The sequence below is a fragment of the Malus sylvestris genome, chromosome 9, assembly GCF_916048215.2.
Source record: "Malus sylvestris chromosome 9, drMalSylv7.2, whole genome shotgun sequence".
Taxonomy (NCBI): domain Eukaryota; kingdom Viridiplantae; phylum Streptophyta; class Magnoliopsida; order Rosales; family Rosaceae; genus Malus; species Malus sylvestris.
Window position 1 is genome coordinate 26,876,341 of NC_062268.1, and position 26,471 is coordinate 26,902,811.

At 37.6% G+C, this 26,471-nt stretch overlaps 3 protein-coding genes and 2 long non-coding RNA genes across 6 annotated transcripts; 4 read left to right on the forward strand and 1 right to left on the reverse strand.

Annotated features, from left to right (window-relative positions):
- Window positions 1-4,658: 4,658 nt before the first annotated feature.
- Window positions 4,659-7,586, reverse strand: LOC126583070 (tubby-like protein 8). 2 transcript variants are annotated; one of them, XM_050247369.1, is made up of 8 exons: window positions 6,775-7,586; window positions 6,491-6,575; window positions 5,890-6,066; window positions 5,746-5,798; window positions 5,568-5,664; window positions 5,295-5,384; window positions 5,119-5,211; window positions 4,659-4,916 (listed from the first exon to the last, which is right to left on the reverse strand). In XM_050247369.1, exons 1-8 carry the CDS (start codon window positions 7,284-7,286, stop codon window positions 4,773-4,775), a joined length of 1,251 nt encoding a protein of 416 aa, XP_050103326.1. In that variant the 5' UTR covers window positions 7,287-7,586; the 3' UTR covers window positions 4,659-4,772. The 2 variants fall into 2 exon arrangements, with proteins under 2 accessions (XP_050103326.1, XP_050103325.1); XM_050247368.1 differs by having other exon boundaries at window positions 6,461-6,575; window positions 6,775-7,585.
- LOC126633917 (protein transport protein Sec61 subunit gamma-like) lies at window positions 7,411-9,267 on the forward strand. Its single transcript, XM_050304445.1, has 3 exons — window positions 7,411-7,445; window positions 8,714-8,862; window positions 8,961-9,267. The coding sequence occupies exons 1-3, from the start codon at window positions 7,411-7,413 to the stop codon at window positions 9,074-9,076; spliced, it is 300 nt and encodes a 99-aa protein (XP_050160402.1). The 3' UTR covers window positions 9,077-9,267.
- A 1,509-nt stretch (window positions 9,268-10,776) lies between these two features.
- On the forward strand, window positions 10,777-11,947 carry LOC126583083 (uncharacterized). Its single transcript, XR_007609665.1, has 2 exons — window positions 10,777-11,011; window positions 11,699-11,947. It is a non-coding gene; the product is annotated as an uncharacterized LOC126583083 (long non-coding RNA).
- Window positions 11,948-12,201: 254 nt separating this feature from the next.
- LOC126633918 (protein ALP1-like) lies at window positions 12,202-15,356 on the forward strand. Its single transcript, XM_050304447.1, has 4 exons — window positions 12,202-12,210; window positions 12,305-12,530; window positions 12,625-13,039; window positions 15,335-15,356. Exons 2-4 carry the CDS (start codon window positions 12,428-12,430, stop codon window positions 15,354-15,356), a joined length of 540 nt encoding a protein of 179 aa, XP_050160404.1. The 5' UTR covers window positions 12,202-12,210; window positions 12,305-12,427.
- A 7,826-nt stretch (window positions 15,357-23,182) lies between these two features.
- Window positions 23,183-23,868, forward strand: LOC126583081 (uncharacterized). The gene is made up of 3 exons (XR_007609663.1): window positions 23,183-23,253; window positions 23,337-23,684; window positions 23,852-23,868. It is a non-coding gene; the product is annotated as an uncharacterized LOC126583081 (long non-coding RNA).
- The last annotated feature ends 2,603 nt before the right edge of the window (window positions 23,869-26,471 follow it).

Below are 26,471 nucleotides of genomic sequence, written 5' to 3' on the forward strand. Positions count from 1 at the left end.
TGCAAAAATTCAATTCAATCCGAAACCATTTGCCTATTTAATTATCAAGATAAAATTTCATTATTTCTTATATAACAAAGTATTCGTTAATTTCTTTGAACCCAATTAGATGTCTTAAACATTTCTGATTTGGCTAATATTTTGCAATGATGATCTATGAGGTGCAACTTGAAAAATAGACGGTTCGGATCGTTAAAGTTCGATGTAGTGTGGACCCCACAACTATCCCCATTTTTATAAAAAAAAAATAGGGATCCCTTCCCTGAAAGATTTCCTATATATATAGACCAATGCAATTCTAACAGTTAAAATGGGTTTGATCTAAGGGTTTATGTATGGGATAGGATCAAGGGACAAAGATGTTGACAAATACTTTTACACTCCATTTAAACCCTTAGATCAAACCTATTTTAACGGTTAGAATTGCATTGGTCTATTAACTATTTTGAAATAAGAAAGGAAACTATACAAATATACCTCTGCAATAATGAAAACTATTATGATAATATTTTGATTTCTCTCTTCTCATCTCTTCAAATTCGAAAATAAAAACGGTTTATTCCTACCTAGTCCTTCTGATAGTGTGGAGAAGAAGGAAGAAATAGGAAAAGAGTCCAAATGACATGGGATTGAACTTGTATGATTCATGGAGTTCTTGTAGTCAAATATCCTATTTTCTTTTATAATCTTTAGATATTTGAGGATAAATAAAAGATTAAATTTTGGATTACAAACACCAAAAATAGTTTTTTATTTTAGAACACGTTTTGGAATTGGGGTGAAATGGAGAAATTACAGGCACCATCCCCATGAACTCAAACAACACCAGAACGCTCCAAATCAAACTAATGATCTTCACCTGTGTTTAGATCAACTATGCATGCTTTGTTTTTCTCAAAGGAAGTTGCCACTTGCAAACCAGTAGGTCGAAGTAAATTCTATATACTTTGCTGTTGAATGTAACATCCCATATCACCCAGGGGAGTGATCCTTAAATGTATATTCTCATCCCTACCTAGCATGAGGCATTTTGGGAGCTCACTGGCTTCAAGTTCCGTAGGAACTCCGAAGTTAAGCGAGAAGGAAGATAGAGCACTCCCAGGATGGGTGACCCACTGGGAAGTTGCTCGTGAGTTCCCAAAAACAAAACCGTGAGGGAATGGTAAGCCCAAAGCGGACAATATCATGTTACGGTGGTGGAACGGGCCCGGAATGTGACAAATTAAATGGTAAGCCCAAAGCGGACAATATCATGTTACGATGGTGGAACGGGCCCGGAATGTGACAAATTAAATGGTAAGCCCAAAGCGGACAATATCGTGCTACGGTGGTGGAATGGGCCTGGGATGTGGTGGACCCGGGCCTGGGATGTGGTGGACCCAGGCCGGGATGTGACAAATGGTATCAAAGCCAATCCCTAGCTGGAAGTGTGCCGACGAGGACGTCGGGCCCCTAAGGGGGGTGGATTGTAACATCCCACATCGCCCAGGGGAGTGATCATTAAATGTATATTCCCATCCCTACCTAGCACGAGGCCTTTTGGGAGCTCACTGGCTTCGGGATTCCGTAAGAACTCCGAAGTTAAGCGAGAAGAAGGCCAGAGCACTCATAGGATGGGTGACCCACTAGGAAGTTGCTCGTGAGTTCCCAAAAACAAAACCGTGAGGGAATGGTAAGCCCAAAGCGGACAATATCGTCCTCGGTGGTGGAACGGGCACAGGATGTGGTGGACCCGGGTCGGGATGTGACAAATGGTATCAGAACCAATCCATGGCCGGAAGTGTGCCGACGAGGATGTCGGGCCCCTAAGGGGGGTGGATTGTAACATCCCACATCACCTAGGGGAGTGATCCTTAAATCTATATTCCCATCCCTACCTAGCACAAGGTCTTTTGGGAGCTCACTGGCTTCGGGCTTCATAGGAACTCCGAAGTTAATCGAGAAAGAGGCCAAAGCACTCCTAGGATGGGTGACCCACTGGGAAGTTGCTCGTGAGTTTCCAAAAATAAAACTGTGAGGGAATGGTAAGCCCAAAGCAAACAATAGCGTGCTACGGTTTCTGTCGACGAAGACGTCGAGCCCCTAATGAGGTGGATTGTAACATCCCACATCGGCCAGGGGAGTGATCATTAAATGTCTATTCCCATCCCTACCTAACACGAGGCCTTTTGGGAGCTCACTAGCTTCGGGTTCCATCGGAACTTCGAAATTAAGCGAGAAGGTGGCCCAAGCACTCCCATGATGGGTGATTCATTGGGAAGTTGCTTGTGAGTTCCCAGAAACAAAACCGTGAGGGCGTGGTCGGGGCCCAAAGCAGACAATATCGTGCTACGGTGGTGGAGCAGGCCCGGGAAGTGGTCCGCCCCGGGCCAGGATGTGACACTGAATGTAAAAGATTTAATGGCGTTAAATCTTTTAAGATATCTAGAGGAGAGAGAAACACCAATAATAATTTTTTACAATTAATGAATTTAATTTCCTTTCATATTACAAATTGAATTAGTAAATAAACCAGTACAATCTTAACCATTAAAATAGCTTTAATCTAAAGGCTCAAAAGAAGTGTAAAAAAATTTGTCCCTTGATCATATCCCTATATATATTGGTGGGTACGGTATACCGCTAGTATACAAAATTCAATACCAAAGCCATGCCATTAATAGTTAGTTTGGTATAATGCCAACCGATTATGAAATTATGCCAAAATTTATCATACCAATATGAACCGACCAGTACGGTTCAATCGGTATGTCGTTTTATGGCAATATTTTCCACCCCTATTAATCACATTAATTATTCCATCGTTGTATAACCTTATAATCCTTGATTCTAGAGTAGGGTGTGTGATCCGTTATATTCTAATTGATGAGGTAGTAAGATGAGGACCTCACTAACTATAAGTGATGCCTAGCCGCATGTCATAAGGACAAGGATCCTCTTCGGATCCTCTTTGTGGGGATCCGGGAATCAATCAATATTGTTCGTTCATCGTACATCGTGCTATCAGTTTTCATTAAGTACTATTTGTATTCAATTTTAAATTCAAAATTCAAAATGATTTTTAACCGCACAATGTATGATGGACGAACAGGATTGATTGGTCCTCCGGATGCCCACAAAAAGGATCCGAAGATGATCATATTCCATGTCATAACACCCAAGGAAGGTTCTAAAAAACGCTAGGCTCTACTTGGGTGGCGAGCAGGGGCCTAGCACCTAGGCACCTAGGCGGGGTCTAGACGGATTTATATAAATTTATTATATATCTTGTAAATAAGTGCCTATTCACACTTAAAAAGAAATACTTGCATGGATAATAAAAGAATGATATAATGCAAAAATAAAAGTAGAAGAATACAAAAAGTACATCAATCCAACAAGTTCAATATTTAAAAAATAGTAAGCATATAATCATAATGAAGAGTATTCTTGGATGATAGACTAAATTTTTCTTATTTGATCTTTGCATTGGATGGACAAAGACTAAATTATTTAACCTTGTTGTATCTAGTTTATTTCTTTTCTTTGTATGTATCCCCTCAAAAGTACTCCAATTCATTTACAATTGGATGAACTTGTAGTCAATCCATCATTTGCAAATTAGGTACATCATTTCCATAAGTATATCACCATGAAACTAAAAAAGAAAAAATCACACAATTAATAATATAAAAAAAAAAAACCAAACCGCCTAGGACCGCCTAGGTGCCGCCTAGCCCACCACCTAGGACCACCTAGCCCACCTAGGACCGCTTAGCTCCAAACTGATTTTTCGAAACTATTTGTTTTAAATCACGGCAAGCCTTCACTACCTAGGTTGATTTTTCGAACACTGCACCCAAGGCAATATAGAAAACATAGAGGATAACTTATTCCGTTACAATTACAATGCAATACAATTCCTCTCTAATTGCAATGCCCTTAGTCATTTGGATAAGCTATTTCAAGTCACTTTGCCTAAATGACATTTCATTGGTTTGTTCAATTATATGTTTTGGCCAAAGACTTCTAAATCATCCCAAAAGAGCATTCCTCTTGCATTGTGAAGGTTAGAGATTCCTTATTATACACTCACCTACCTCCATAAATAGAATAATGACCCGAGCCATGCACTCGATTACCCTAAGGGGTGTTATGCACATCTCAAATTCATTGAGTTGTCCATAAGACAACAGTGACGCATCAGGTCCAAGGATTATTTTTGCAATACTAAAATCGTTAACTCTTATTGACATGAATGTGCATCTAGTATACACCTATAAGAATTCGTGTCTTGACACGTTCAGTGAACTCAATCTCCATTTGGTTTTAGTGTCCCACACGACATGAGACATGTCATCATAAACATCATACATACTATTCTTAACAGATAGTCAAAGGCCAATTAACAATCTTATGACTAGAAACATTAAGAATATTTAAGTCATTTGGGATTGGTCTCAATAACCTAAATCTATTAGTTTGCGACCCCAATTTTAAATAACCAATATTGTTTTAGACTTGTACTGTTTTAGTTAATCACAATTAGTTAACAAACAATAATCTTTACCCGTTATATTAAAACTGAATAAACTTGTCTTAATACACTAGGTAATTTCCATAAACTATTTACTCCTAATTGGATTTATAGGCATACTTCTAACAAAAACGCTAACAGCTTGTGAAGATTGCTCATGTGTAGTGATTAATATTGAACAATGGAAGGTTGATTGGAAAAAGAAATACATGCGTTCAGAGGTTGAACTACAAAACGCAGTGGCAGATAATTTGCTCTATACAGTGCAGCAAAGCTTTGAATCAATAGAAGCCAAACATATGCAAAACGCTTGGTAGCCTGTCAAAGGATATCTGTAATCCATCACATACTTCAATTTCCCGACCCTTCCGAGCTGCAGAATTGTCTGCTTTCCGTTTTCCTGACAAACATATGTGTATATACAAGTTAGAATCCCATAGTCATGTAAGATTAATTAAACACTGGTTCTCTCATCCCGTTATCATAACAAATTCTAACTGATGATCACGTTGTTTCCACAGACAATACGGCACTTAAACATATACGTGTTTCAGATAAGCCTGAGTAAGACTTTTGGAATCACGTTTGTTCATAGTAGTTACCTCCAGTGTCAGTTGGAAATTCTTGACTGAACTTTGGATTCTAAGACCCGCTCTTCCCCTATCTCTAAAGTCTAACTCATATTGCTTTGAAATCTGGATGAAAACAGAATTCCGTTAATGGAGATGAGAACAATTAAAGCAAGGAAAATTCCTACAGGGTCAGGTAATAGGCCTACTTTATTGTAATGGGGAACTCGTGAGAATAGCTGATGGACTTTGTCAAGCTTCCCTTCCCAGTCCTTTGGCAGTCCCTTAATGTGTTGTACCTGCAAGAGAAGAATGTGTACCACGCAAGCTCAAAAGTTGACCCAAAAACTGGATTTCTGAATGCAACTTACATTACCAGACACTGAGAAAAATAACATATTCACTAGAAGAACCTGGTCTATACAAGTTATCGATGTAATGTAAGAATTAACCTAAGACGTCTTAGAAACTGTTAAGATCACCTGCGTTGTGTTTTTTAACTGCATGGATTGGTGCTTGGGTATATATGCCCTCATACGTCTGTAACTTCCTGTCCAGCTCGAGATTGTTGGCGTGAACCTGTAGAGACAAAGAGCAACCATTACAAATTGAGGAGGCAGATTGCGTGCGCATGTGTGAGCGAGAGAGAAGGAGGCTTACGCTACAACAGCAAGTGACTTAGCCTCTTTGCTCAAGGAATTGGGACGACCACCCTGCAATTATCAACCAAATGACATCAAATGACCAAAGAAATCAGATTACGATTTCTACAAGTAATAATAATTCATAGAGTTCATTTTAAACCTGATCCCATATGTGGTATTTTGAACCCATGAGGTTAGCGTTTACAATCCCAATAAAACTATCATCTGAATGAGACATTATTCCCTTCACATTCTGAGCAATAGTTAACTCAGATTTCCCGTTCCGCCGCGTATGGTGAGCAATAGCTAGTTTCCGGTCCTGCCTTCCCTTGCCTTCCTGAAATATCGCAATACCACACCAATCTAACAAGTTATAACAGAAAACATGGAGCTTCAAACTACTGCAACACAAACAGCAATAGAGCAGGGCGGGCAGGTCACGGGTGAAGCCGTGAAGACTATGTTAGAATCAAACTAACAATGCATATTTGATTCATATGTCGAAAAGAAACCCCTGATAGTCCAGTAACAAACATCTCTGTGCTTTCGCAAATTTGTTTCGCAATCTTGGGAATAACAGTATTCTAACATTGCCTCTACCTTCTAAATACAGGAATGACTGACCAGCATTACGCGCAGCAGAAGAGTTGTACAACACAACTACGTCATTGGCTAAATCAAACATGCCATAAGCTATTCAAAGTTCCCCAAAATATGGACAACATTCTTACATAGGTATAAAAAGAATAGAGAGTGCCCACATCTAATCCTTCTGGGGTTGCTTCCTTCACTATAACACATGTGCACCTTCCCACATCCATTGGCAATGGCCTGCAAAGCAATGACCTAAAAATACCCACCAAATAAATTACAAGTTTAGTAAATATCTTTTCAAAGAACCAAAAATTTCATCTTTTTAGCAAAAGCAAAAGCAAAACTTTTGGTACAAGCGATATTGGGGAGGTGGTGTTTCGAACTAGGAACCTCGGATGCAAGGCAGAATGCTCCAAATAAATCGCATAAGCAAATTGGGCAGAGAACTCACTTGTTAGGCAGTGTAGACCAAGATGAGGCAGGGGCAGCCTCAGAATCGGAGTAGTCCCAGATCTTCAAAGAGCTCGAGTTGTCGGACCCTTTGCTGGGTGGGTCCCACATTGTGGATATGGGTCTACCAAAGAGTGCCTTCTCAGGCTCATTCGCCTGCATACAGAACTGAAGAGATGAGGGCTTGAGGGCCCTGCAGCCAGTGGACAGAGACTTCAAATTCCTCGGCTTCAATGGCTGCATCGCAAAAGAGGAAGACCCGTTTTCTTGTGCGACCAAATTCTCCTTGTCGCTGCCGGGCACGGCCTGCTGTGGCCTGTTGGGCATTGCGTTCTCCTTGTTGTCGTTTAAGGGTGATTGGTTCGGGTTCGAGTTGTCGTTCTTGGAGGTGAAGGCGATGCCTTCGCTGTAGCTGCGGCTGTGTTTCTGGTCTGTGAGGGGATTGACATAGAGAGAGTTGTATGAGGATTGCCGTGGAATTAATGTGGTTTTCTTGCAACCATCCATCATCATGGTTCAGAGAGAGAGATTTGAATGATGTTGTAGAGAAGAGAGAGGGAGAATTTGAATCTTCACTTGAATGAACAAGTACAAAAAGCTGGGGTTTTTTTTACTGAATAGTAGGTGAGTTAGTGTGATGGTGGGTACAGTTCCAGATGTGTCAAAATTTATGTAAAACGGATGAGATTCATCTCCGGATCATTTTGTGTGGATTGTGGAAATCATTTTATCGTGTCTGTTCATCGTATATCGTACGGTCAATTTTTGTCAAGTATTGTTTGTGGTCAATTTTAAATAAAATAATTTCTAACCACAAAATCATAAATGAACAGACACGATGAAGGGATTCTCAAAATCCTCTCAAACAGAATCAGAATAGGATAGGATCCAATTCCATGCAAAACAACACCCAGCTCTGTTCTGCTACATTTGCATAAAAATGGTGGGGCTCTCTCTGGCTTTCTTTACCATTTTTTGGTAAAGTAGTGGGATCAAGGATGTTTGAATTTGAATAAGCATTGGAAACTGCGGAGTGTTTTTTTGTGTTTTGCTGAGGAAAGGAATTAGGATGTTTTCATCTGTCTCGGGTTTAGTGGGTTAAACGGTAACTATTCAAATTATGTTGACCTTTTGTCAGTTTGTGTGTGTAATGGGAGACTCGATAAACGAAGTCTAGGGGAAATCACAATGGGCGGGAGACATGTTTGAATTAAACTTGATAAACGGATTGTGTTTAGTTTGATTTTCATCAAAGGTGAATTCGAACTACATTATTGCTAGTATAATATGAGACTTGGCTCATTCTTCTATTCTTTTAGTGTAGATAATATCGTTAAAAATTAAATAAATGTGGTAGGCCTAATTTACTAACGGTATTTAGGACTAGAGAGGGAGAGGGTTGGCGGCAAGAGAAGGAGAAAGAGAGATGCAATTATAAGGTGTGTGTTGTATCACCCAATTGTGCCTTTATTTATAGTAGTATAATAAGTTAAATCCTTACCGTAATAGGATTACAACTCTAATAGGATAATATATACTAACGAGAATATTCCAAGATACCCTAAATACATTAGGATTTACACAATTACATTCCTAGTCTAATATGACTGCAACACTCCCTATTGAGTGTGTAAATACTCAAACAAAACATCGCATTAGGTCTTCAACAATTTATGCATACCGATTCTTTGGACGAACTTCTAAGGGCGTGTTTGTTTGACCTTCTTAGGGGGGACTGGACTAGACTACACTAATTGGTATTGTAGTCTGATGTTTGGTAGGGGCAAGGATTACGTTTAATGGGATTAGATCCGACTCGCACGGATTAAACCCTTCGCTAGCAGTTCTTAGCGAACCACCCCAAAAACGTCCGGATTCGTAAGACCTCCTCCCTCACGTCGTCCTCCTCATCCTCATCTCTGCGTCCTGCTCGCCGTCAGCTGCATCCTGGTCGCCCTCATCTGCATCCTGCTCCTCATCTGTTCCTCTCGTCGTCCGCTCCTTCGTCTTCACGTAACAAATCTGCTCCGAGAGTTCTCCAAGGACAGCATTCGCCTCGTCAAGCGCTGCCACAAGCCCGATCGCAAAGGTAATTCAGCATTCGAGTCGGATCTGTGTTTTCTCACAAGTTATATTCTTTGATATGCATGTGTAATTGATGAGATTTGATGGTTGATTGTCGTGTAGAATTCTCCAAGGTCGCGCTCCGGACAGCGATCGGGTTCGTCGTGATGGGTTTCGTCGGGTTCTTCGTCAAGCTGATCTTCATCCCCATCAACAATATCATCGTTGGATCTGTTTAGGTATTTATTGGATCTAATCAAATCCATTGATTGAAAATTATTGATGGAAATTGTGGAGATTTGATTGGTTTGCTTGATCGATGTATGATTTGATTAGGTTGTTTATTAGTTGGAATTCGGATTAATTTGATTTTGGTAATTGTTGTTTGTTCAATTTTATAAACGAATCAAAAGTTTCGATGAGGAATGTAGTGGTTGAGTTGCATATGTATACACACACACAGACGTTTGGTTTTTCTTCTATGCCAATATAGTTGAAATGGTTCTTTAATGTTGAGATTTTTATCAACTTTATGTTTAGATGTGTGCATCGCTCTTGGTTTTGAGTGTTTCATTCGGATTACGTTAATGGTTTGGAACGGATAGTCTGCATCGTGATATTTGGTAGAAATGGATGTGGTGAATCTGGTGATATGATCTAAATAGGGAGATCTTCTTGAGGCACGATTGATTAGTTTGAGTTCTGGTTTTACTCTGTTGCTCTATTATTCTGCTTTATGTGTCTTAGGAAATTGATACCGAATCAAGGACGTTTAACAGAATATTGATTCATAAAATTGGTCCAAAGATCTTGTATCTTGAATTTATTCGATTCGTATGTAATAATATAAGATTACGGTGTCATTTGTGTACTGTGTGTGCAAGGTGTATACAGTGTGTGTTTGTGTACTGTGTATGCAGTGTGTATGTATGCAGGGTGTATGCAGGGTGTATGCAGTGTGTGTATGTATGTATGCACTGTGTGTGTATTGCAGGGTGTGTGTGTAGTGTATGCAGTGTGTGTGTGTAGTGTATGTAGTGTGTGTGTGTGTGTGTAGTGTATGTAGTGTGTGTATGTATGTACTGTGTTTGCAGTGTGTATGTATGCAATGTGTGTGTGTAGTGTATGTAGTGTGTGTGTAGTGTATGCAGTGTATGTAGTGTGTGTATGTATGTACTGTGTTTGCAGTGTGTATGTATGCAGGGTGTATGCAATGTGTGTGTACTTGCAGGGTGTGTGTGTAGTGTATGCAGTGTGTGTGTGTAGTGTATGTAGTGTGTGTGTGTAGTGTACTGTGTTTGCAGTGTGTATGTATGCAGTGTGTGTGTAGTGTATGTATGCAGGGTGTAGTGTATGAAGTGTATGTAGTGTGTGTAGTGTACTGTGTTTGCAGTGTGTATGTATGCAGTGTGTGTGTGTAGTGTATGTAGTGAGTGTGAGTGAGTGTGAGTGTGAGTGTGAGTGTGTGTGCAGTGTGTGTGTGCAGTGTGTAAGCAGTGTGTGTGTGTGCAGTGTGTGTGTGAATGAGTGTGTATGCAGTGTGTGTGTGTGCAGTGTGTGTGTACTGTGTGTGCAAGGTGTATGCAGTGTGTGTGTTTGTGTACTGTGTATGCAGTGTGTATGTATGCAGGGTGTATGCAGGGTGTGTATGTATGTATGCACTGTGTGTGTACTTGCAGGGTGTGTGTGTAGTGTATGCAGTGTGTGTGTGTAGTGTATGTAGTGTGTGTGTGTTTGTGTACTGTGTGTGCAAGGTGTATACAGTGTGTGTGTTTGTGTACTATGTATGCAGTGTGTATGTATGCAGGGTGTATGCAGGGTGTATGCAGTGTGTGTATGTATGTATGCATTGTGTGTGTACTTGTAGGGTGTGTGTGTAGTGTATGTAGTGTGTGTGTGTAGTGTATGTGAGTGTGTGTATGTATGTACTGTGTTTGCAGTGTGTATGTATGCAGTGTGTGTGTGTAGTGTATGTAGTGTGTGTGTAGTGTATGCAGTGTATGTAGTGTGTGTATGTATGTACTGTGTTTGCAGTGTGTATGTATGCAGTGTGTATACAATGTGAATGTTTTGTATTGTGTGGGGTTGATGCTGAATTGCAATTTGTTGTGGTTGTTGGTTGCAGAGAAGAGGAGCATAAACGGAAGGCTAAGGCTAAGGCTACTGCATTACAGGTGTCCTTTAATTTCCCTTTTCACATGCAATGCCTAGCAATGATAGCAATCCTCATACTAGTGTTCTTAGACACATGTTTATAGATGTATAAGAGTAGAACATTTTGAATATGATGCCTCGGGTTAATGAAAACTTTTTTTTTTTCAACGCCACCTGTATATTTGTTGCCTCGGGTTAATGAAAAGTGTTTTTTTTTCAACGCCACCTGTATATTTGTTGCCTCGGGTTAATGAAAACTTTTTTTTTTTCAACGCTACCTGTATATTTGTTGCCTCGGGTTAATGAAAAGTTTTTTTTTTTCAACGCCACCTGTATATTTGTTGCCTCGGGTTAATGAAAAGTTTTTTTTTTCAACGCCACCTGTATATTTGTTGCCTCGGGTTAATGAAAAATTTTTTTTTTTCAACGCCACCTGTATATTTGTTGCCTCGGGTTAATGAAAAGTTTTTTTTTTCAACGCCACCTGTATATTTGTTGCCTCGGGTTAATGAAAACTTTTTTTTTTTCAACGCCACCTGTATATTTGTTGCCTCGGCTTAATGAAATTTTTTTTTTTTCAACGCCACCTGTATATTTGTTGCCTCGGGTTAATGATAACTTTTTTTTTTCAACGCCATATGTATATTTGTTGCCTCGGGTTAATGATTTAGTTAATTTGTTTATTGTTTTTTTTTTTGTTTGGATAGATATGGATCGAAGGAAGCTTTTATTGATCTTATTGTTAGAGATGTCTTATTTGGAGACAATTTGTATTTGTACGATTCTTGTGGTGATGATGCTACGTGGCAAACAGAGACATGTTGAACGACCCACATTGACTAACCGTTCACTTATTAGACGAGAGATTAGTTTGTGTTATCTGAATGGTATAATAGGGAATACTGATACTGAATGTGTTAACGAATTGAGAATGGATAGAAGGACTTTTGGCATATTATGCGACTTACTTCGTCAAGATGGGAGGGTAAAAACTGATGGTTTGGTGTCTGTAGAGGAACAGGTGTGTATGACTTTACAAATATTAGCACATCATACTAAGAATCGTAGTGTTGGCGGTAGATTTTATAGGTCGGGAGAGACTATAAGTAGGTATTTCAATAGCGTATTGCAAGAAATTTTGCGATTACAAGGTACCCTACTAAAAGTCCCCCAGCCTGTGCCTATTGATTCTACAGATGCTAGTTGGCGATGTTTTAAGGTATGATGAGAAATTTTTTTCATTTTCCCTAAGCTTTAACTCTTCATTCCCTTTGTATAAATTAACAAAAAGTTTATTATTTTTGGTTTTTAAGAATTGCTTGGGAGCATTGGATGGAACACACATTGATGTGCATGTACCTGAAATTGACAAACCAAGATACCGAACAAGAAAGGGTCGAGTCGCAACTAATGTGTTAGGTGTGTGTTCAGGAGATATGCAGTTCATATATGTGTTTCCGGGGTGGGAGGGTTCCGCATCAGACTCTAGAGTGCTACATGATGCGATTAGTAGGCCTAATGGTTTTAAGGTACCAGCGGGTAAGACTATTACTTAGTCTCAACTTTGTAAGTTAGGTTTAGTTCTGTTTGTCAACTACAAAACACTAATAAGGTCTTTTTTTTTTTTCATTAGGTTGTTATTACCTTGTAGATGGTGGTTATACAAATGGTGAAGGATTCCTTGCACCCTATAGAGGAATACCTTATCATTTATCTGAATGGGAGGGACGAACACCTTCTAATAAGGAAGAATATTTTAACATGAAGCATTCTAAGGCAAGGAATGTAATTGAACGCTGTTTTGGCTTGCTAAAAGGAAGGTGGTCGATATTAAGGAGTCCATCTTTCTATCCGATAAGGACACAAGGTCGAATAATTACCGCTTGTTGCCTACTACACAATCTTATTAGGCAAGAGATGTCAGTAGATCCAATGGAGAATTTGCCAATAATAGAAGATGGACAAAATACAGAAGAAGGTGAATATGTTGGTAGTGTTCAAACATCGGACCAGTGGACTGCAATGAGGAATGATATGGCTCAAGAAATGTATAATGAGTGGAGAGCAATTAGGAACCAGCAACCGAACTAGCTATATGTTTTAATGATAACATTTTATTTTAGTATTCCTTTTTATCATGCATTTGTTAGATATTAGCACAATGATTGGATGGTATGCAAATTAATTGGATATTATGCAAGTTGATTGGATATTATGCAAGTTGATTGGATATTATGCAAATTGATTATTTGTATGATATTTTCCTTCATTAAAATATTTTTTGTTTAGGTATGGATAACGATAATATTTTGAATGCTACTCAAGAGCCAAAAGGAAGAAGGCGTAAATGGGAAGCATTTGAGGAAGAAGTATTACTAGGAGTTCTTGAGGATTTTGTTGCTCGGAAGCAACGGTGTGACACCGGTGCTTTCAAACAAGGTACTTTGGTTGAAATAGCAAAAGCTGTCAATGTTTTATGTCCTCATTCAAATATAAAGGCAAATCCACATATTGAGTCCAAGTTGAAGAAATGGAAAAAAACATATAGTATGGTCGTTGACATGATAAACACAAGTGGATTTGCATGGAATGATGTCAAAAAGTGCGTTGAAGTTGACAGTGATGACGCATGGCAAACTTATGTGCAGGTTCATATCTTATTTTATTTATGCATTAGTTATATTCTTGCTGCTATATTTGTTACGCATGCTAAATTTTAGTTTTGCTATGTTGATATAATCTTAGAGAAATAAAGAAGCCGATGGATGGAGAAGCAAACCTTTTCCACTGTTTGATAGATTTGCATATATATTTGGAAAAGATCGGGCTACGGGTAATGTAGCCGAAACCCCTGCTCAAATGGTGGAGGAACAAAGTCATGATCATGTTGGTGAAAGTGATATTGGAGGTGAAAATTTTGTTTCTTCAATGAACCAACAAAGCCAACAAAGCACCCCATCTGAAAATAGCCAAAGAAAGAGGAAAAGAGCTGTGGGAAGTTCAAGTGATGGAACCGAGGCACTTATCAGTGGACTGAAAGATTTTTATGTTGAAAGTGGGAAGAGGATGCAAATGGTAACAGAAGCTTTAGTTCAAGGTACTGCAGATCATACTGACATAGCTAATGAACTTGAAGCAATGGGTCTCTCTCCTATGGATCAAATTGATGCATTGTCTCTTATTTTGGATAAACCAAAAAATGTGGGAGTGTTCAGGGCAATCAAACCGGAACTCAAGAAAGTGTTCGTCCAAAGGCTTTTAAGCGACAACGCAAGCGGATGAGGATTTTGGCTAATGTTAACATGGATGTATTTTATTAACGTTAACATGGATGTATTTTATTAATCATACAATCTTATGTTATGACTTATAACTTAGCTTTGCACTAGTATTTTGGCTTATGTTAACTAGCCATTTTGTAAATTATGGAGATCTATTTTGGCTAATGTTAACTAATGTTAACTAGGATTTTCTAAATTATGGAGATCTTATGTACTTGTATTTGTTGAAGTTGCATGTATTGGCCACTATTATTTTTCTTCTGTTGGGTGATAGAGTTTAAATCAAGCTACATTTGCAAATTAAACCCAATTCTATTAGCAGGTAATAGAAACAAAACAATTGTCAATTTTTTTTAAGATTCATAATATACATGGCAAAAATATGCTCCAATTAACCCATATCATGAGATTTGTAGCATTACTCTATTACACAATGGCAACAATTTGTAGTTCTAGTCTAAGCAAACACAAATCTGGTGAACAGTACTGTTTTTCTTATCCTGCTTCTTAGTCCGAGACTGCACCAAACGCTTCACTAAGTTAGTCCAGCTTAGTCCAGTCTAAGCCAGTCCAGCTTAGTCCCGGCAGCTAGTCCAGTCCGAGACAGTCCGGCGCAACAAACGCACCCTAAAAGTATAATTGAGCAATGACTTTGTGAATAGATCGGCCAGGTTGTCCTGGGTAAGGACTTGCTTGACTTCAAAGTTCTGATGTTGTTGTTGCTGGTGAGAATAATAGAACTTCGACACTATGTGATTGATAGATTTTGAAGGGTTTTATTGCAAAAAAAAACATGCAATGTTCCTCAACCTTCATTTTGTATATCCTTAAACATTTGGTATTTTATAGTGTTGTACTAATATTTTTTCATTAGGGTCTTATTTTGGGTATGGAATACTTGAAAGGAAATTTTTTTTTTTTTATGTTTTGAAGTAATATTTATATGACAATGTGGTATGCATATACTAATTTAGTATTATGTTTTCCATTTTTTGAGTCAAATTATGTTTTTCATTTTCATTAGTTATTGGTTTAAAATATATTTTCTTTAACCGGTAACAGGTTGGGTCATATTACCTTATAATATCAATAAGTCGATTTCGGGTCAGGTTATATTTCCCGTTTACTTTAAAGGATGTTACACGACACAACTCATTAAAATATCGGCTATGTTACAAAAACGCATGAATGAAAAGGTCTAATTCCAACCAATACCAAATAATGTATCTATTGGTAACAAAATGCTTGTAGGCATTGGTACAAAGTAAATAGCTGTTTTGGTTGGATTGTTTTGAATGGTTGCAACTTTAAATGAAAATATGTTTTAACGCCTATAAATAGGTTAATCTCTACTGCAATTTATTTATTCACTTTCACATTCATATAATCATTCATAGGCGTGCATTAATTGTTAGAGAGTCTCATTAAATTCATATGAGAGAGTATTCAACACAATCATGGTTTATTAGAGTTTTGTGATTTGGAGTGATACTATTACAAAGACGTGGTTTTGGCATCCGAAAAGTCAAGTTCCGATCAACCATGAGCATTATAGTGAAGCGTAAACTTATTTTAAGGACAAAATATCTAACATTTTGCTCGACAAATTTACAGGTTCTTCAAATCCACATTCATATGCATTTAGCATTGTATTTTTTTAATAGTTTGCAAATTATTTGGTATATAATTGCATAAATTATTAGTGTGTGTGTGTGTATATATATTATACCCCTATTTTTCCAACAAATTTACCCTGTAATTTTTTCCTCATAATCGTGCAATGACCAAATGCCCCTGGAAGGGTAAATGCTAAAATTTCATTGTCTTTCGTGCTTGTGACACGTAAGAATTATTCTTTTAACATTTTTTATAGTGCTCATCGATACGAGTGCGTTAGCACAAGCAAAACGGATTTGGGTGTTAGGGCTGGTTTGGTATTGCTGTGCTTTGAAAAAAAACTGCTGTGAGAATAAACGGCTGTGCTGTGAGAATAAGCAGTTGTGAAATAAATCAGCAGAGTGTTTGGTAAACTTTTTTGTAAAAGTACTTTTGGAAAGAAAAAAAGCAGTCTGATAGTGGGTCTTTTCATTAAAGGAGCAATGTAGCTCCGTGTGCTTTGAAAAAAAAAGCCAGTTTTCCAAAGCTGCAAATAGCTGCTTCAGCTTTTTCCTTTGATTTCAGCTTATTCTCACAGTAGCTTCCAAAATAAGCCTTTTTTTTTAGTTTACCAAAACACCTAAAACCCTCACAGCTTTTTTTCATGGGTGCTTTTTTTTTAAGCACCTCACTCCCAAACCACCCCTTAAAACGAAGATTCAACCCTCAATATGAGAGGGAGATACTTTAAGATATAATTCGGGAATATTTGGTCAAAGTATCGAACGTGATAAAGGAAGGCATTCTTACACATCTCAATAGAGTCGTATACAACAAGATAATCAAATTAGAGGTATGACATAAAGTATCTATACCCTAATAATGTGATGGATAGTATTGAAAGAGAGAAAAATCGAATTACATTGTAATTATACCAAAAATGTTCTTCTATGCATTCTACATTGGCTTGAGTAGCCTTAACACATGGCTAGATGTCAACATTGGCTTGTGGGAACATCTCGATGATTAAATAGTTTAATTTTCAATGATGGGAGAATTAAAAGTAAGTTTTAATTTACTAAGTGATTATATTAAGACTAATCACTTCACTACCTGACTAATTATAACCTAATATAAATCGTACATCGATATACTAGTGAATTGGGATGATAGTACGTAGACTTGGCAGTTTTTGACACGACACGGTGACACGACACGAAAACGACACGAAAATAATGGGTTTCGGGTCAACACGATAACTTATCGGGTCACTATCGGGTGACCCGTTAAGAACCCGTTAATAACGGGTTCTTAACAGGTATACACGTGGGTAACCTGATTCGACCCGTTAAGAAAAAAATTATTTTAATAATTTTAAAGTTTAATTACTAAAAGATTTATTATAAAATACAATAGTCATATTAATATATACAATATATTCTATATTAAATATACAGTTTTGTATTATCGTTCTATATAAATTATAAAAAAATTAAAAAAAAAGTTTTAGTCATTATTTATTTTTATTATGAGAGTTCCTTATTATCATTACTAGGATAAATTTTACATAACATATTCTTGTCCAAAATTAAAATATACTAGTATAGTATTTGTATATGCAAGAACTAAGAAGACACACATACAAGTATGAAAAATGTGAAAGAATATATAAACACTTGTGATTTATCATTATTCCTCTACGAATAGATAATTGTTACACTTATATTATCGTTTAGATTTTTAAAATCCTTCAAACCCTCATGAATAATGTTTTTTATTTGAGGGCAAAATTAATAAAATTAATAATAATTATTGTAGAAGTGTAAAAAATGTAAAAATATATATATACAATCACTCATATATAAAAAAATGTAAATGCCTTAAATTAAAGATCAAATTTATTCATTACATTCTTATAGGGTCGAAGAGTGTATATGTACAAAATCATCAAAATCGAAGCTAAAATAACCGTTAAATTGTAATTTTTCGTTTATAACCGTCGAAAACTTTTGTTCCGTTACGTAATCTCTGAATGTTTGTTTTTTACGATTTTTTAAGTTTGCAATCTCGGAATGTGGACAAATAAGTTTGACGGTTGGATCGTTGAAAAAAGTTTCGTAGAATGCATATTGCGTCAAAACGGTATATTAAACAAACACTTAGAGTTAATATTATACTTCTATTAAGTATAAAATAAGTTTTTGTGGTATCCACTAGTGTAAATACTTTAAATTAAAGATCAAATTTATTCATTACATTCTTATAGGGTCGAGGAGTGTATCTGTAAAAAATCATCAAAATCAGAGCTAAAATAACCGTTAAATTGTGATTTTTCGTTTATAATCGTCGAAAACTTTTGTTCCATTACGTAATCTCTGAATGTTTGTTTTTTACGATTTTTTACATATGCGATCTTGGAATGTGTACAAATAAGTTTGACGGTTGGATCGTTGAAATTGTTTTTGTAGAATCCATATTGCGTCAAAACGATAGATTAAACAAACACTTGAAGTTAATATTATACTTTTATTAAGTATAAAATAAGTTTTTGTGGTATCCACTAGTGTAAATACTTTAAATTAAAGATCAAATTTATTCATTACATTCTTATATGGTCGAGGAGTGTATCTGTAAAAAATCATCAAAATCGGAGATAAAATAACCGTTAAATTGTGATTTTTCGTTTATAATCGTCGAAAACTTTTGTTCCATTACGTAATCTCTGAATGTTTGTTTTTTATGATTTTTTACGTATGCGATCTTGGAATGTGTGCAAATAAGTTTGATGGTTGGATCATTGAAAAAAGTTTTGTAGAATGCATATTGCGTCAAAACAGTAGATTAAACAAACATTTAGAGTTAATATTATACTTCTATTAAGTATAAATTAAGTTTTTGTGGTATCCACTAGTGTAAATACTTTAAATTAAAGATCAAATTTATTCATTACATTCTTATAGGTCGAGGAGTCTATTTGTAAAAAATCATCAAAATCGGAGATAAAATAACCGTTAAATTGTGATTTTTCGTTTATAACCGTCGAAAACTTTTGTTCCATTACGTAATCTCTGAATGTTTTTTTTTACAATTTTGTACGTATGCGATCTCGGAATGTGTACAAATAAGTTTGACGGTTGGATCGTTAAAAAAAGTTTCGTAGAATGCATATTGCGTCAAAACGGTAGATTAAACAAACACTTAGAGTTAATATTATACTTCTATTAAGTATAAAATAAGTTTTTGTAGTATCCACTAGTGTAAATACTTTAATTAAAGATCAAATTTATTCATTACATTCTTATAGGGTCGAGGAGTGTATCTGTAAAAAATCATCAAACTCAGAGATAAAATAACCGTTAAATTGTGATTTTTCGTTTATAACCGTCGAAAAGTTTTGTTCCATTACGTAATCTCTGAATGTTTGTTTTTTATGATTTTTTACGTATGCGATCTCAGAATGTGTACAAATAAGTTTGATGGTTGGATCGTTGAAAAAAGTTTTGTAGAATGCATATTGCGTCAAAACAGTAGATTAAACAAACACTTAGAGTTAATATTATACTTCTATTAAGTATAAAATAAGTTTTTGTGGTATCCACTAGTGTAAATGTCACAGCCCGTTCCAAAATATTACATTCGTGGCTGTGAATGGACGAAATTGCCCTTAAGAAATACTAAGTATGTGAAGCTCAAGTTGATAATTATCTAGGTTCCTAAGTTTTGAAAATAAAATGGAATTTAATAAGGATGGAACTTAGATTTTTAGGTTAAAATTTTGTGGTTTGGAGTTGGGGATTGGAAAAGGACCACGTGGGATCCCCATTCCTTATTTCCCTCCCCATTTCCCGTATACTGTCCTTCATACTCTCTCTCTCTTCCTCAGACCTCACTCTCTCTCTCTCACCCTCTCGAACACACGGGCAACCATCAAAACCACCTAAAACTATTACCAACGCCGGATTTAAAACCACCATTGCACTCCTGAGGACTCCACGATCACGTAGGTACCAGTTTAAGGTAAGTTTCACTTCGAAAACCCTAGTATCTAAAGTTGCCGTGAATGTGTACTGTTCATGAGCTTTGAATTGGTTGATTTTTAGGACAATCCAAGCTCATAGTGAGCTTAGTGAGGTCCCAAGGAAGCTCGGAGTGCTTCGTTGGAAGGATTTGGACGTCGGGATCACGAGGGTTAAGTTTGGCCGGTTTTGCTTGGATTTTTCCGGTGAGATTTAGTTGTTTTTGAAGCTTAAAAGTAGTATATTGTGATTCTACATGTTGAGGGCTTTAAATTGATATATTATACGAAGAAAATGGTTGAGAAACGAAGGAGAACGAAGCATTTGAAAATTCCCCAGTTTTCCGGCCACCGGAAAAACCAGTCCGGCGAACCCGCGAGGAAGAAGGTGCGCGTGGGCGCGCGTGGACCCGTGCCTTCCTTGGCGCGTGGGAGCGCGTGCTACAGTAAAAAATTATTTTAAAAATATGTCGACGTCCGTGACGTCGAGTAGATCACTGTGGTATATTCATATACCCAAATTGAGCACCGTATGAGAAAGTTATTAAGGATTGTTGGTTAGGTGTTCGAATAACGTTTTATAGTTTTCGCATTAGGTGAAAATGTGAATTGATGATCCGACCGTTGGATCGTTACCAAACTTTAATACGTTGCAATACGTAATGTTTGAGGATTATTGGAACTTACGGATTGGGAATCCGAGTTACGGATCTTCCGGAATTGGAGTTGTAAGTTCATAAAATAAAATGTTAACCGTCACTTAGTTTTGGAAATTGACGGAGATCCGACCGTTGGATGGTAATGAAATTTTAGGATGTTATCCTAGAGATATATTGTGGACCTCTGGAAGTTATGGATTTAAAATCTGAGTGGTGGATCTTCCGGATTGAACTACGTAGTGACGTATTTTATATAAGTTATATATTCTATCGATATGAATTCTGAGGTTGGAATTGATTATTGTTTTAGGCGCCGATCGTCATGACGCCTTGGCGTATTGTGCTAGGGAGTTGTAGGGCGAACTCCAGGTGAGTGGGCAGTTTTGTTTTCCGTATATATATATACTTGACGTTTTCCCAGAAATTGAAATTGAATGAAAGTATGCTTTAAATGCAATGTATAAAATTATATGAAAAGTATATTGAAATGTGAATTGAGATGCCATGCATAAAAGTATATGAAAAGTATATAGAAATGTGAATCGAATTGCCATGCATGAAATGATATGAAAAGTATGAAATTGAGATATGATGCATATGAATGAATGGTGCGGCGGACGCACAGGTGAGTATCAGGTGAGTATTTAAATACTGATATGATGATGTTAATGTATATTGAGCTCAAATCCTGCACCATGGTTTAGTGCTTATAGTATTCACCGCATCGCACGCTCGCCTTGGATCCAAGTAGATGCTGGTCGCACAGTCCACGCGGAGTGGGTGCGACGGGCCAGTCGAAGAGTGTTGGTGAGATTTCGACTGGTGGGTGACCTTAGATTATGTGCACAGATGATTGATGAGAAAGCACTAGAGCGTAACTTGTGTGCAGAAGGCCAGACAGGTCACAGAGGTGACTCCGGCAGAGTGAGAGTGATAGATTTTGAGCTCTAGGTTCAACCGTACATGGCTATTAGAGGGCCTCCGGTTGATTACTTTCTTGCACCTGATATGATTATTGTTGATGCATCCATACTTAACTGTTGAATTAGACATGGCATGGCATGATTGATAAAGAAAAGTGTTGAGATAGTAAAAATGAAGTTTGAGAATATATATGTATATTTATATTTTACATTTCTGGGAAAGTATACAGGTTTTACGGAGAGGGGTTACAACGTTTTGAGAAATGTTTGGATTTGGAAAAGAATTGTTTTACTGACCCACTCAATTTTGGTTTTGCGCCCCTCCAGGTTCAGGAATCACAAAGGTGTGGTGACTATGAGGAATTCGACGGTGTTCTGACAGATTGGACAAAATTAGGACTCACCTTTGGGTGTATCAACTTATAAATTGTATCTTAAAGCTTCCGTACTGTGCAAATGGTCACGTCACTCTCACGTGACGGCCAGCATGCCCTCCTTCGGGACGGGGTGTGTCAGTAACGGGTCGGGTCATATTACCTGTTAATATTATCGGGTCGATTTCGGGTCGGGTCATTTTACCCGTTTATTTTAACGGGTGTTACACGACACGACCCGTTAAGATATCAGGTATGACACGAAAACGACACGAACACGGAAAACACGACACGAATGCCAAGTCTAATAGTACGAGATGAATGAAATTAATTAGATTATAGTACAGAGATTTGATTAATTAGAGAGTCTCATATTAATAAATGAATGATAAGACATTAATAGGGCTTTAAAATAGTTTGGGCTTTTCAAGCCCGTTGGGTCAAAACTCATGGGGCATAATTTATGACATAAGACGTATTAAGTGGCATTAGGCCCAAAAGGCCCCAATTTCTATATAGCGAAATTGGAATCCCCAATTTTTTTTTTAATACTTTTTAGATTAAACATTAGTTCTTTTATAAGATTTGATTTAGAGGCTTTGACCAATTGCCACATCAATATTTTTCTATTTTTTAAATTATATGTAATTAGTTTAAAGGCATCTTCACTTCACCTTGTAACTAATTGCCGACAATCTAGGAAATGTAATTTTCCTAGTCCTTTAAACTCCTGCATGTTAATGACTCTTTCTATATAAAAATAATAATTAATTAGAGTTAAAATAAGTAATTTTTTTTAAACTCCTACATTTTTAATGACTCTTTCTAAAAAAATATTAATTAAACTAATTCCTCATTATTAGTAAAAAAAAAAGTAATAAAACCTATGGGTTGAAAACAAACGTACTGAAAGTAAAAAAATGTACTAAATCAAATATACCAAAAATTCAAATGTACCAAAAACTAAATGTACAAAAAATTCAAATTTAGCAAGAACCAAATGTACCAACAATTCAAATGTACCAAGAAACCAAATGTGTCACAACCCGTCCCGGAAATGTACATTATTTTGTTATCGTTGATGTGAAAATACTAAAATGCCCTCGAGCGTTTGTGGCATCGTGGGACTAGGTGTGGTTATGGTTGAGGACCAATGTATTAAGTCCCTACTAGTTTGGACCCAATTGGAAGTAAGAAAATTTTTGGTTGTGATTGGTGTACACTTTGGAACCACACACTCACATCCATACCCTTTCTCTCTCCTCTCCCGTACTCTCTCTCAGACTCACTCTCTCTCTCTTCCCTCTCCTCTGTACGGACAAGGTCGAACCAAGCCAAATCATCACGAATCGAAGAAGAAATTTGTACCATTGTGTTTGTGAGGACCATACGAGTACAAAGGTACTCATTTTAGGTAAGAACTCGTTTGATTTCACGTTAAAAACTCAAGCTCCGAGTTGAACACTATTCATGAACTTTCGAATGGTTGTATTTTAGGACAATCCAAGCTCATAGCGAGCTTAGTGAGGTCCCAAGGAAGCTCGGAGTGCTTCGTTTGAAGGTTTTAGACGTCGAGATCACAAGGTTCGAAGGTGGCCGGTTTTGGTGAGATTTTTCCGACGTGTTTTCGAAGGATTTGAGGCTCCAAAGAGGTATAACCTTCTTCCTCTTGAAATTTGTGACATTTGGGTGAAGATTTCGTAGATAATGGTGCAAAAACGAAAGAGAAATGGGCAGTTGCAGGTCTGCCCAGAATCCGACGCTGGTGGCACTATTCTGGCGTCTGGAGGTTGAAGGTGATGCACGTGAGAGCGCATGATATCGTGCCCTCCCCAGCACGTGAGGGTGCGTGAGTTATAGGAATTTTTTTCTAAAAATATCACAATGTTTGTGAGGTTGTGTAGGTCGCATTGGTATATTCATATACCCGTTTTGAGCTATGTATGAGAAATTATTAGTTAGTTTTGCCTATATGCTTTAAAATAACGTTTTTATAATTAATTCGCATATAGGTGAGACTTATCCCGAGGACGAGCGTATCCACGGGCAACTTGGGGGTTACGACCCGTCGACATATCAGTGAGTGGGCTTTTGTTTTCAATATATACTTATATACTTGATATATTTCCCAGAAATGCATTTTTAGGAAAGTATGCTTTGAATTAATATGCCAAATGCTTTAATATTCTGAATATGCATTTCATGGTTGTATATATATAAATGTGGTGTTGTGGAGGTATAGGTAAGTTCAGGTAAGTTATATTTGGTTATGTGGATCATCAATGATGTGATATGTGATTGAATGATGTTGAGCTCATAAAACTGCACATAGGGTGATTGTGATTTAGCTAGAGATATAAAGTACATGCCTATTTATTTACGTCACCTCCCGCACTATATGCTCATATTGGATCAAACTTAAGTGCATAGTCTTGTCATACAGACCTTATTCATGGTTCCGACTCGTAGGTGACTAGTGATTTATCGCCCGGCTATTATGAGAGAATAGAGTTGAGCATGGTTATATTTCACCCAATCTTGTCGTACAGATCATTTCAGTGGTTTCGACTTATGTCTAGTATATTGCCGTATATGTCATAGAAGTGACTCCAGCTAGATTGAGTTTGGGTTATGAATTCAGCCGTACAGACTACCACAGGAGTTCCGGCTAACATATCGTATTTCCATGAAATCATTCTTACCTGAACTATTTACTTTGTTATATTTTGGCATGGCATACATATGAATATGATTATGTGAAGCATGAATTGACTTGATATGATTTCAGATATATTTTTGTATATGATTATATCTTGATTCTGGGAAAATCTTATATGTTTTACAGCGAGGGGTTAATATGTTGATAAGTGAAATGATTTTGTAAAACATTTGTTTTTGCCCACTCACGTTTTTTGTTTGGCGCCCCTCCAGGTTTTAAGTATGATTGTTGTTGGTGGCTCGGGATCTTCGGCAGTTCTGACCTATTTGAATAATAGTAGGACATTCATGGTACTGTGTAACTAGTACTTGTCCTACTGGACTACACCTAAACTTTATGCTCTGATTAGGAGTGTTTACTGTGTAACTCCTATCACTTTCTGTTTAGTAGTGCACACTAGTAATCTGGTTTTTAATTATTCGTTTAATTGCTATCTTTACCGCTTCCGCACTGTGCATATGGCTACGTCACTCTCACGTGACGGCCGGCATGCCTTGACCTCGGTCGGGGTGTGTCAAAATGTATCAACAATTCAAATGTACCAAGAAGCTAAATGTACCAAAAGTTCAAATATACCATAAACTAAATGTAATCATCTTATAAGTAACCAACGCCGACATAATCAAATGTACCGATTAACCAAACGTACCTAAAAATGAGGTTTTGTACATTCTATTTGTTTGTACCATACTTGACCAATCCCGAAACTACTGAGCACCAGTCAACGTTATACCGTCAAGGACCCAGAAGAGTTTCCCTCCAACCAGGAGGCCAATCACAGTGCGACACGTGTCGACATCAGAAGCCAATCATAGCGCAACATGTGTCAACATCAGAAGCCAATCACAACACGACACGTGCCAATGTCAGAATGAAACTAGAAACTCTTTTCTATAAATAGAGATCATTCTCTCACAATATTTCCTAATGTCATTTGTATTACATCATTCATTAGTACTCACTAAAGGAGAGCTTGAACCTATGTACTTGTGTAAACCCTTCACAATTAATGAGAACTCCTCTACTCTGTGGACGTAGTCAATCTGGGTGAACCACGTACATCTTGTGTTTGCTTCCCTGTCTCTATCTATTGACATACTTATCCATACTAGTGACCGGAGCAATCTAGCGAAGGTCACAAACTTAACATTTTTTGTTGTACCAAAGTCTTCACTGATTTTGTGCATCAACATTTGGCACTGTCTGTGGGAACGACATTTATTCCCACTCTTTTCAGCTTTGCCAAGCTGGTTTCCACCATTCGTACACTCTCTTTTGACCAGGCATCCCTTTCCAACATAGGGAGCGAATGAAGCCACAACACACAGAATGACACCCCTCTTGCACCTAGTGCGAAGCAATGAAAGAAGAAAGGAAAGAGGGTTGCTCTTCAAGCTAAAGTCGATGAGCTAGAAGCTTAGAACAACAAGATAGCAATGAAGAATGAGGTCCTTTAGGAGCAGTATGAGAAGCTCTTTGAGACGCTCCATGAAACTAGGCGTACTCAAACATGCGAGCTCGTTGCCCCTGTGGACATCAACCATCATCTGGGTGCCCTCCAACACGGAGGGTCACCTCCCTTCGACATGGGTACCCCTGATGAAGAGCGAGCTAATCATCAAAACATTGATCAACATGAGACTTCTGTCAACCTAGATGCTTCAACCCGAAGTAAAAGAAGTGGAAGAAGACACCTCATTGCAGAAGGGTTGGAAGGATCGAAAGTCGTTTATCGTGACTGCTGAGACTTCCTAAAGCAACGTTGAGAGAATCCCCTCCACATATGCTCCAAGATCAATGACCCAAGGGTTTCCGACAGACTCGGTCCCTTCCCACGACCCAGGCCAGCTGCCAATCTAGGGAAGGAAAGACAGGTCCCAGAGGAACATGAAGGTACGGGGGACTCTGAGGTA

Coding starts and splice junctions, on each gene's coding strand:
- LOC126583070 (XM_050247368.1), bottom strand. CDS start 7,286: ATGATGATGGATGGTTGCAAGAAAACCACATTAATTCCACGGCAATCC. Junction 5,665..5,745: donor AAGTCACTTGCTGTTGTAGC/GTAAGCCTCCTT, acceptor TTGTCTCTACAG/GTTCACGCCAACAATCTCGA. Junction 4,917..5,118: donor ATTTCCAACTGACACTGGAG/GTAACTACTATG, acceptor TATGTTTGTCAG/GAAAACGGAAAGCAGACAAT.
- LOC126633917 (XM_050304445.1), top strand. CDS start 7,411: ATGGTGGGTACAGTTCCAGATGTGTCAAAATTTAT. Junction 7,446..8,713: donor CCAGATGTGTCAAAATTTAT/GTAAAACGGATG, acceptor GCTCGCCGTCAG/CTGCATCCTGGTCGCCCTCA. Junction 8,863..8,960: donor CCACAAGCCCGATCGCAAAG/GTAATTCAGCAT, acceptor ATTGTCGTGTAG/AATTCTCCAAGGTCGCGCTC.
- LOC126633918 (XM_050304447.1), top strand. CDS start 12,428: ATGCAGTTCATATATGTGTTTCCGGGGTGGGAGGGTTCCGCATCAGAC. Junction 12,531..12,624: donor TGGTTTTAAGGTACCAGCGG/GTAAGACTATTA, acceptor TTTTTTCATTAG/GTTGTTATTACCTTGTAGAT. Junction 13,040..15,334: donor AATGATATGGCTCAAGAAAT/GTATAATGAGTG, acceptor AACCGGTAACAG/GTTGGGTCATATTACCTTAT.